The 12156-nt window shown below is 43.2% G+C and overlaps 1 protein-coding gene across 1 annotated transcript in view; it reads right to left on the bottom strand.

Moving 5' to 3' along the window:
* LOC136863886 (uncharacterized) overlaps nucleotides 1–7321 on the bottom strand; it is a 381085-nt gene extending 373764 nt beyond the window's left edge. The window contains exon 1 of the mRNA XM_067140277.2: nucleotides 7220–7321. Within this exon, the coding sequence (XP_066996378.2) occupies nucleotides 7220–7244 (25 nt within the window). The 5' untranslated portion in view covers nucleotides 7245–7321. The remainder of the gene's footprint in view (nucleotides 1–7219) is intronic.
* Between the last annotated feature and the right edge of the window lie 4835 nt (nucleotides 7322–12156).

The raw sequence follows: 12156 nt of genomic DNA, 5'->3' as shown, positions 1-12156 counted from the left end.
TACAGTAGGCGATATTCGAGACCTACGAGACTGTAGCCCATCACATTTACAGTAGGCGATATTCGAGACCTACGAGACTGTAGCCCATCACATTTAGAGTAGGCGATATTCGAGACCTACGAGACTGTAGCCCATCACATTTAGAGTAGGCGATATTCGAGACCTACGAGACTGTAGCCCATCACATTTAGAATAGGCGATATTCGAGACCTACGAGACTGTAGCCCATCACATTTAGAGTAGGCGATATTCGAGACCAACGAGACTGTAGCCCATCACATTTAGAGTAGGCGATATTCGAGACCTACGAGACTGTAGCCCATCACATTTAGAGGAGGCGATATTCGAGACCTACGAGACTGTAGCCCATCACATTTAGAGTAGGCGATATTCGAGACCTACGAGACTGTAGCTTATCACATTTACAATAGGCGATATTTCAGGCCTAGTATACTGTAGTCCATCACATGTAGAATAGGCGACGTTCGAGGCCTAGTATACTGTAGTCCATCACATTTAGAATAGGCGATATTCCAGGCCTAGTACACTGTAGCCCATCACATTTAGAATAGGCGATATTCCAGGCCTAGTATACTGTAGTCCATCACATTTAGAATAGGCGATATTCCAGGCCTAGTACACTGCAGCCCACCACATTTAGAACAGGCGATATTCCAGGCCTAGTATACTGTAGTCCATCACATGTAGAATAGACGACATTCGAGGCCTAGTATACTGTAGTCCATCACATTTAGAATAGGCGATATTCCAGGCCTAGTACACTGTAGCCCATCACATTTAGAATAGGCGATATTCCAGGCCTAGTACACTGTAGTCCATCACATGTAGAATAGGCGATATTCGAGGCCTAGTATACTGTAGTCTATGACATTTAGGATATGCGATATTCGGGGCCTAGGCCTTCAGCCCCGTCCCCTTTTATGACTTTCGATACCACGTAGTATTTCAGCTTTTAGAAACAATGAGAACGACCACCATGCAGAGATGCTCATCGTTCATGAACTTATCAATCAAAATATGAATTCTCGAATATCTCCGTCATTATAGCTCATATGGTAAAAAGTATCACACAGTAACTTAACAAGGTTCGACATAATGTTCCATTCTTATTGTTGTGCACAATTTTAAATAGAACTCATATATCCGGAGTATTATTTTGGATTTTTTTTTGAAAATGTAATTCATGAATAGGCTATATCTGCTATCCTTGCTCGAACGGTAAATATCCATCAAGCATAGGACATTTTCTAAACTTGCGTTTATCGAAATAGGCCCGATGACCTAGGTGTCCGGCCCCGTTAAATAGCAATCATCGTCATCATCATCACTTTTTGAAACAGCTAAACTTAAATGAGAAATTTGACATTTCCCGTCTTAGTCCACGTAATTCTGTTACGCCGCATCTATACAGAGTTTCGAGATATTTTACTCAGCCATTTTCCCGTGATGTCGTAACAAAAACACGCAGACTATGGGAGAGGACTGGGAAGGGTACACATTTTGAAGTGCAGCCGGAGCAGATTCTCTGCACAATGTCGTATCTGCTTGACTAGTGTTTTCGTGTCAGGTATCTGGGGTTCGAGGCTCTTTAGTGTTAACTTTCACTCCTTCTTTTTTCCCCTTTTTCCTTCTTACTTATCTCATGTCTGTTTTCTTCTCTTTGATCATGCGGACGTATTGTTTGGAAAAACGCAAATTGAATATTAACAGTATCATAATGTACACGTCTACTGGTCAGGTTTTGTAGTAAAACCTTTCACTTTTAGCATAACTGCAGTAGTCGTTATGAAATTAACAGGAAAAGCTAAGATTTGTGAAGCTGTCAGTGACAAACACAGCTTGCACAATTCCTTAACCGCATGAACAGAGAGAAAACAGGAGAAATGTGAAAGGAAAAAGAAAAAGTGGCCATAAAACCAGTACCCAAATGGGTAAGTTTAAAGAACAATTTTCTCGTTGAATAAGGGCTTCTATGATGACGACCAACCTGCCAAAGTTTGAACGAAGTCCATGATCCTGGGCATCGTAATCCTTTTTGAGAGCGTCGTCGCGGTTTCTGTTAAAACCACACCGATGATCCTTGATGTACCAAGCAGCGCTGACCGTCAGATATCTCGTCAATTGCTCCTACATACGAAAAGCGGACCTCGAACCCGCCCTCAGATCCAGGTAAACATTCCTGACCTAGTAGGTTCAAACCCAGGGCCTGCTCCCTGGGACCAGCACAAGCAAATTTTATTATTATAATCCATAACATACTCTTCTGCAGAATTAGATCTCTCGGATTTAAGCACACACGAATCAACTGCGGTGGAATTGATACTTGCAACCTTTTCCATTGGAGGCGAGAGCCTGAGCAAAGGCACGACTAGATGGGGAGACTACTTAGCTCGTTCTCAGAAGACGCCAATGTATCTCGTTCAAAAACAGTTTCCTTCTATCTCCTTGACATACGCTGGTCTCACGAGCCAGTCTCTTATTGGTCTGAGTTTAATGACCGCACGCAAAAATTAGCCTATGAACAAAGGAGAGAAATGAAGTGGGAGGAATAAAGAAACATTAACTTGATTGGTTGAAACACACAGTGTTTCTACACCAGCAGTGATCTGAAGGCAGTGGAGGGATGTAATCACTACTGCGTGTAGATGAACTATACGGGGAATTAAACCCTCTAAACTGTAACAGCCCTCAAACTAGACAATATAACTACAGTTATTCATTAGTTACTCCGTTTCTCCCCCAGACTCAGCGATGGATCCCACGTCTACCACCTCAAGGGCAGTGTCCTGAAGCGTGAGATATTTGGTCGGGATACAGCTGGAGAGAATGATCAGTACCTCGCCCAGGCGGGTTCACCTGCTATACTGAAGAGAGGCCTTGTATGGAAGAGGAAGATCGGAAGGGATAGGCAAAGAAAAGGGAAGGAAGCTTTTTTTTTTGCTAGTTGCTTTACTTCGCACCAACACAGTTAGGTTTTATGGCAACGATGGTACAGGAAAGTGCTAGGAGTTGGAAGGAAGCGGCCGTGGCCTTAATTAAGGTACAGCCCCAGCATTTGCCTGGTGTGAAAATTGGGAACCACGGAAAATCATTTTCACGGCTGCCGACAGTGGGATTCGAAACCACTTTCTCCCGAATACTGGATACTGGCCGCACTTAAGCGACTGCAGCTATCGAGCTCTTCGGTATTGGGGGGGGGGGGTGGCAAGCAAGGGGTCGTGGCCTTAAGTTAGGTACCGCCCCAGCATTTGCCTGGAGAAGAAGTGGGAAACCACGGAAAACCACTCCCAAGATGGCTGAGGTAGGAATTGAAACCCCTCTACTCAGTTGACCTCCCGGAGGTGAGTGTACCCCGTTAAAGTCCTCGTAGCTCCTTTCAAATTTCGTGGCAGAGCCGGTAACCTAATCCGGGCCTCCGGAGGTTGGAGCTTAACACACAAACCACTACACCACAGACGCTGACATAACTACATTTAAATAAAATATATTCTCTTGTTTTTGCAGGTATTTAAGGGAATAAAACTGTTCCGAGTAATAACGTTTGATTATAGTCTAATATTTAAGCGTTTTCACCGCAAAAATAAGCACTTTGTACTTCGTGGAAGTATTGCAGTATTTATTTCCTGTTCATTTGCTAGCCATATACTGGGCAAAATCGTCGCCATGACACCCATCTGTGTCGGTGCGACTCAAATGACATAGGCCTATTGTTGTGTGACAACACACACGAGTTGTTAGGAGATATCTGAGACAAGACGTGGAGAGCTCAGACACCGAGGTCCATAATGTCATGTGACAACACACACGAGTTGTTAGGAGATATCTGAGACAAAACGTGGCGAGCTCAGACACCGAGGTCCATAATGTCATGTGACAACACACAGGAGTTGTTAGGAGATATCTGAGACAAGACGTGGAGAGCTCAGACACCGAGGTCCATAATGTCATGTGACAACACACACGAGTTGTTAGGAGATATCTGAGACAAGACGTGGAGAGCTCAGACACCGAGGTCCATAATGTCATGTGACAACACACACGAGTTGTTAGGAGATATCTGAGACAAGACGTGGAGAGCTCAGACACCGAGGTCCATAATGTCATGTGACAACACACACGAGTTGTTAGGAGATATCTGAGACAAGACGTGGAGAGCTCAGACACCGAGGTCCATAATGTCATGTGACAACACACACGAGTTGTTAGGAGATATCTGAGACAAAACGTGGCGAGCTCAGACACCGAGGTCCATAATGTCATGTGACAACACACATGTGTACTTGTCAATCAATCAATCAATCAATCAATCAATCAATCAATCAATCAATCAATCAATCAATCAATCAATCAATCAATCAATCAATCAATCAATCAATCAATCAATCAATCAATCAATACTGACCTGCATTTAGGGCAGTCGCCCAGATGACAGATTGCCTATCAGTTGTTTTCCTAGTCTTTTCTTAAATGATGGCAAAAAAATTTGAAAATTATTGAACATTTCCGTTGGTAAGTTATTCCAATCCCTAACTCCCCTTCCCATAAAAAAAAAATTGCCCCAATTTGTCCTCTTGAATTCCAACTTTATCTTCATATTGTGATCTTTCCTACTTTTGAAGACACCACTCAAAATTATTCGTCTACTGATATCCTCCCACGCCATCTCTCCACTGACAACTCGGAATATACCACTTAGTCGAGCAGCTCGTCTCCTTTGTCTCGTGTCTTTTGTCGGAAATCACCCAGAACAAATCGAGCTGCTCTTCTTTGCATTTTTTCCACTTCTTGAATCAAGTAATCCTGGTGAGGGTCTCATACACTGGAACCATACTCTAGTTGAAGTCTTTCCAGAGACTTATAAACCCTTTCCTTTACATCCTTACTACAACCCCTAAATACCCTCAAAACCATGTGCAGAGATCTGTGCCCTTTATTAACAATCATATTTATGTGATTACCCCAATGAAGGTATTTCCTTATATTAACACCTAGATACTTACAATGATCCCCAAAAGGAACTTTCACCCCATCAACGAAGTAATTAAAACTGAGAGGACTTTTCCTATTTGTGAAACTCACAAGCTGACTTTTAACCCCGTTTATCATCATACCATTCCCCACCGACCATCTCACAACATTATCGAGGTCACCCTGCAGCCGCTCGCAATCTTGTAACTCATTTATTACTCTGTACAGAATAACATCATCTGTGAAAAGCCTTATCTCTGATTTCACTTCTTTACACATATCATTGATATATATAAGAAAGCATAAAGGTCCCATAATACTGCCTTGAGGAACGCCCCTTTTAATTATTGCAGGGTCAGATAAAGCTTCGCCTACTCTAATTCTCTGCGTTCTATTTTCTAGAAATATAGCTACCCATTCAGTCACTATTCTTTCTAGCCCAATAGCACTCATTTTTGCCAGTAGTCTTCCATGATATACCCTATCAAATGACTTAGATAAGTCAATCGCGATACAGTCCATTTTACCTCCTGAATCCAAGATATCTGCAATAGACCCTATCTTGCTGAAATTCTACAAGTTGAGCTCCTGTGGAATAATCTTTCCTAAACCCGAACTGCCTTCTATCGAACCAGTTATTAATTTCACAAACATGCTTTCCCAAAGCTTACATGCAATGCATGTCAAACTTACTGTCCTGTAATTTTCAGCTTCATGTCTATCACCGTTTCCTTTATACCCAGGGGTAACGTAGCAACTCTGCATTCATTTGGTATAGCTCCTTCAACCAAACAATAATCAAATAAGTACTTCAGATATAGTACTATATCCCATCCCATTGTCTTTAGTATATCACCCGAAACCTTATCATTTCCAGCTGCTTTTCTAGTTTTCAACTTTTTTTAAAGCTTATTGTAAATGTCATTGCAATCATACGAAAATTTTAATACTTCATTAGCATTAGGCACCACCTATATCTGGACATTAATCTTGTAACCAACATACTGCTGATTGAATTCCTCGACATAAGTTTGGCGTGAAGAAGTACATCCGGCCGTAAAACAGGGTGAAATTCAGATTGCTACACATTTCGCACCAACAAACCCACAGGTATGCGCGAATTTCACTGGCTTAGTTATTTGACCCTCATTTTGTGTATGTCGTGATACATGTGTTGTACAAGTATGTGTCAGAGGTTCTATTTTACTTACTGAAGCGCCCTCGTATTTTATTGCAGTGAATCTTGTAATAAAACTATTTCAACTTGAAAGTATTACGGAAGAGGGAATCACTCCTTTCGTGTATTCCGTGTTCATTTGTTCTCCGTAAGAAATACAATGAACAATATTTTAACAATACAGTTGGTCCGTTGAAAATCAAAACCTACGACCTGTTTTTCAGTCATTGACCGGGTCAGGGATGTAATGAATGAAGCAGATATAGGCTGTTAGTACGATGGGGTCGCCAGTCCCAAAGTGATTTATTAATGAATGACTGATGCTATGAAATGAGAATGGAGAGTGTTGCTGGAATGAAAGATGACAGGGAAAACCGGAGTACCCGGAGAAAAACCTGTCCCGCCTCCGCTATGTCCAGCACAAACCTCACATAGAGTGACCGGGATTTGAACCACGGTATCCTGCGGTGAGAGCCACGGAGGCTCAGTTGGTCCGTTATTGAACATTATTTTAAGGGGAAATGCTCATCATATCTAATAACCAATAAATATAAATATGCCTATTAATGCTGGAAGTGCTCGTTTAATTTTTCTGCAAGCGGCATATTTTTGAGCGTAGATTAATGTTAATCTTGAAAAATGTGCGCGTCTTTGTGTCCCTATTATTGAGATCATACGTGAGACATTTCCAGAACGATAAAATTTTGAATTATTACAAGAAGGAGGCGTGCGAGTTTGTATGGGCGTGACAGCTGGTAGCTTCTGACGAATTTTGAATCATCGTCAAGAGAGGCGAAATTTGGGAGAAAAGTCACGAGATATGTTTCGGATTGCACGTAAATCTGTTGGTCGAATGGTTTAAACGATGGAATGAAACTCTCAGCTTGTGTTGTTTGCTGTCACGTGCGAGTAAAGGTAGTAGGTTCGAGCCCGGTGGCTTTCTCCTGGTTTGGCGTACCGCTATATGGTTTGTAGCTGTACGCCGCGAACTTGGCAGGCAAAGGCTGATGATCACAACAACAATTATCTGAGGGCAAAGCTTTTCGCACTCACCAATTTCACAGAACTCGCAAAACATGATGTCTTCTGCACTTGAAATATACCATCACTTTCTTGTCCAGACCTCTCGCAGACTGAGGAACACATGGCATAGCCTCCCCCCACTCGAGAGCATCAGCGCATGACGGAGGACTGGAGAGGGGGCCACACAGGGGGATGTGCTCGCTCACTGCACACACTGTCATTCCCGTACGGAACGTGGAGAATGGCGTGTCGATATAATAATAATAATAATAATAATAATAATAATAATAATAATAATAATAATAATAATACCTGGGCTAGCATCACCTCAAAAACAGGAAATATAGAACTTGGTTATAAACGATACCTGACGAACGGTGCAGTTATGTACGAGATTTATGCTCACAGTCAAGTGAGGTTGAAAGTGATACAGAAGAAAACTTAATTTACTTTTATGTCGGACATTAAAGTGCAAACTTGAAGCTCGTGCCCGTGTGCACAACTCAAAGGCACTCTCAGTATACCAGGCCATCGTGTGCATTTCATAGTCACGTCAACGTGGACGGTATCTTCAGCTTCAGAATGTTCTGTACGAGGAGCAAAGACTGCAGCGCTGGAAACTTCTATTCTACGGGAGGTAAATCTAAATACAAGTTAATGCTAATGGTGTACCTAGGCCGATTCCAACTCCGCGGTCACTGATCCCTAGTATACTAGTAAAGCAAAACGATTTGCATAAGAGAGGTACCCTAACCCCACAGTCGTCATCTTGAGGGGCGTACCCTCACTTTAACGGCTAGTTGCACTTCCTGACGCATAAGAGAGCGAGCCTAACCCCACAGTCGTCATCTCGAGGGGCGTACCCTCACTTTAACGGCTAGTTGCACTTCCCGACGCATAAGAGAGCTAGCCTAACCCCACAGTCGTCATCTTGAGGGGCGTACCCTCACTTTAACGGCTAGTTGCACTTCCTGACGCATAAGAGAGCTAGCCTAACCCCACAGTCGTCATCTTGAGGGGCGTACCCTCACTTTAACGGCTAGTTGCACTTCCCGACGCATAAGAGAGCTAGCCTAACCCCACAGTCGTCATCTTGAGGGGCGTACCCTCACTTTAACGGCTAGTTGCACTTCCTGACGCATAAGAGAGCTAGCCTAACCCCACAGTCGTCATCTTGAGGGGCGTACCCTCACTTTAACGGCTAGTTGCACTTCCTGACGCATAAGAGAGCGAGCCTAACCCCACAGTCGTCATCTCGAGGGGCGTACCCTCACTTTAACGGCTAGTTGCACTTCCCGACGCATAAGAGAGCTAGCCTAACCCCACAGTCGTCATCTTGAGGGGCGTACCCTCACTTTAACGGCTAGTTGCACTTCCTGACGCATAAGAGAGCTAGCCTAACCCCACAGTCGTCATCTTGAGGGGCGTACCCTCACTTTAACGGCTAGTTGCACTTCCCGACGCATAAGAGAGCTAGCCTAACCCCACAGTCGTCATCTTGAGGGGCGTACCCTCACTTTAACGGCTAGTTGCACTTCCTGACGCATAAGAGAGCTAGCCTAACCCCACAGTCGTCATCTTGAGGGGCGTACCCTCACTTTAACGGCTAGTTGCACTTCCCGACGCATAAGAGAGCTAGCCTAACCCCACAGTCGTCATCTTGAGGGGCGTACCCTCACTTTAACGGCTAGTTGCACTTCCTGACGCATAAGAGAGCTAGCCTAACCCCACAGTCGTCATCTTGAGGGGCGTACCCTCACTTTAACGGCTAGTTGCACTTCCTGACGCATAAGAGAGCGAGCCTAACCCCACAGTCGTCATCTTGAGGGGCGTACCCTCACTTTAACGGCTAGTTGCACTTCCCGACGCATAAGAGAGTGAGCCTAACCTCTCATCCGCCATCCTGAAGGGATTATCCTTAGTTTTACGGCAAGATGCCCTTCCCGACGCCAATTGCACAATATGGCGGCTATACACAGCTGTTTAAGAGAAGGCTTAGGGGCGCTTGCGCAATATGGTGGCTATACATAGGCTCTTATGGGATGGCCTAGGGGCGCTTTGGCAAGATAGCGGCTATACATGGGCTCTTATGGAGAAAGATAGCTTAGAGGCTACGGCGCAAGATGGGGCTATACGTAGGCTTTTATGAGACGGCCTAAGGGCGCTTGCGCAAGATGGCGGCTATATAAAGGCTCTTAGGAGACGGGCTAGATGCGCTTGAACAAGATATCGGCTATACATAGCCTCTTATGAAACGGCCTAGAGGCACTTCCGCAATATGGTGGGTGCTCTTATGAGACGGCTTCAGGACCACTTGCGCAGGATGGCGGCCTCTAGAAGTCGAACAACTTATCGGATAAACGTGTAACATGAAATTTCGGTTCGGAAATATGCTATTTGAATCGGTTGGCATGGGTTATAAGCATGCAGCTCATGCGGAATGTGAAATTCAACAGAACGCCCAGTGCTATAAGATATGCATTGCTTACATTTAAGCCCCTAGCAGTAGAACAAATTATCGGATAAACATGTAACATGAAATATTGGTTAGGGAACATATTATTTCAATCGGCTGGTATAGGTTACAAGCTTGTAGCTTATGCAGGAGAGAAATTTTAAACAGAACGACTAGTGCCATAAAAATACTTTGGCTACATTTAAGCCCCTAGCAGTAGAACAAATTATCGGATAAACATGTAACATGAAATATCGGTTAGGGAACATATTATTTCAATCTGCTGGTATAGGTTACAAGCTTGTAGCTTATGCAGGAGCGAAATTAACAGAACGCCTAGTGCCATAAAATACATTGGTTACATTTAAGCCCCTAGCAGTTGAACAAATTATCGGATAAACATATGCAATAAGTACAACATTTTGAATTCAAATTTTATGATTTACAAAATTAAAACAATCTACTACAACAGTCTTGGTTTTGCTGCCGACAAGGTTGCTGTGCCCCTTAACAGCTTTCTGCGAAGAGGAAGCATGCTTCTGAAATCGTAATGCCTCCTGCAACATTCAAATTAAACAAAATATTTCGTGTTTATGAAATATATTATACTACGTATGTTATGCTTTACAAAGAAGATAATGCAGATCTTATCTTGTTGTTATTCATGTGGTTTTTCCCTTTTCTGAATTATCTTGATCATGTACTGAAATGAATGGGAAAAGGTCATCCATACACTGTGTACAGTGTTCAGTCCTCGGATTTAGTCCATCCCAATCATCATCACCATTCTTTCCTCGATGCTTGTAATGACGTTGATTAGTTTTGCATAAAGCTACATCGATCGACATCTTACTGTGGGGAGGACGGATGTTCCGAAACGTATTTACGAAAGGAGCAGCGTACGTAGATAAAATCTTCGTGGTAAATATTGAATCAGATGTTTCGACATCTGAGATAAGGTTCCATGTTTATAAAATATCTTAGGATCTTTGCTTACTTGTATGATATAAATAAAATGTTGCGTATTAGCCTGCGAACAGCATGAACATAGACAGTTTTGTTTGTTATTACGACGAGTGTCTGTAACCTTGTAGACCTTTTCTTATTTCAGTTCCATAGCGTACGATGTCGAAGCACACACTAATGTTGATGGTAAAGGACTATTCCGTAGGAGGAGGGATTGAGCTAACCTCAGCAAGTGTGAGGAGGAGGAGGAGAGGGAGGAGGAGGAGTAGGAGGAGTAGGAGGAAGAACGTAGCTGACCTGTGACTCGGAGGAGAAGGAACACAGGAGAAGGAAGTTGATATGTTAACAGCTGTTAATAGTGTTGTTAAGGGAACATGTCTAGAAGTGCCGCTGGCTTAATCCTCTCTCCAAAATGATGTCGGGAAAGAACTGTGACGATGACATTTCTGTATCTAACAGCGTGACGATACGGAGGACAGCACAATCCCTTCTCCTCTTCTTCCTTGTCTTTTTAACACGTGTATAGGTGAGCTTAATCCCCTCCTCCTCCTCCTCCTCCTACAGTTCTGTATACGACGGAGTAACATGATAGAGAACAGCACAATTCCTTCTCCGCAGCGATGACATCAACATAGTTATGCTTGTTTAGTAATGTTCGTTAAAAAGGTTACTCTCTAGTAATCTTAAGCCTTTACGATAGGTGTAAAGACAATGCAATAAGTAGAACATCTATTTGCTCACCGGGCGAGTTGGCCGTGCGCGTAGAGGCGCGCGGCTGAGAGCTTGCATCCGGGAGATAGTAGGTTCGAATCCCACTATCGGCAGCCCTGAAGATGGTTTTCCGTGGTTTCCCATTTTCACGCCAGGCAAATGCTGGGGCTGTACCTTAATTAAGGCCACGGCCGCTTCCTTCCAACTCCTAGGCCTTTCCTATCCCATCGTCGCCATAAGACCTATCTGTGTCGGTGCGACGTAAAGCCCCTGGCAAAAAAATAATCTATTTGCTCGTTTTCATCCTATTTCTACATGTGATGTCAAAATAATATTGTTGTTGTAACTTATGTGCGTCTTCACACAATAATACGCCTACGACGTAATTCGTCTTCTATTTCTTGAATCTCTCGTACATACACTCTGTATCCAGCATCTTGATAAGCTCTTAGGAGTTGTAATCGTTCAACGAGTAAGTTAACGTCCTTACAGTATCTTACATCTGTATAGGGTAAGAGAGTTTTGCTAATACGTGTAGGTAGTTGATGTGTAGAAAACGGAAGAACTTGTTATGATGCGGTATGTGCTTCTGAAATGTTATCAGCAGATAAAAACCTAACACGGTTTGATTGAAAAGCAGCGGTTAAATCTTCTCATTTTCTTCTACTGCTGCATCTTGCTTCTTTTGTTGAGATGTTTGCACAGCTACAGAAAATGTTGTTGGCTTAGAAAATTAAGTGGAATGAAAAAGCTCTGATGGAAAAGAAACGTTGTGTTCTTCTTCCTTATTCATCTCCTCTTTATCTGGTGGTGTGAGGTTAGTAACAGAACTTGT

This window comes from Anabrus simplex, chromosome 2, assembly GCF_040414725.1.
Source record: "Anabrus simplex isolate iqAnaSimp1 chromosome 2, ASM4041472v1, whole genome shotgun sequence".
In the NCBI taxonomy this organism is placed as follows: Eukaryota; Metazoa; Arthropoda; class Insecta; order Orthoptera; family Tettigoniidae; genus Anabrus; species Anabrus simplex.
This window is presented reverse-complemented; position numbering and strand designations above follow the sequence as displayed.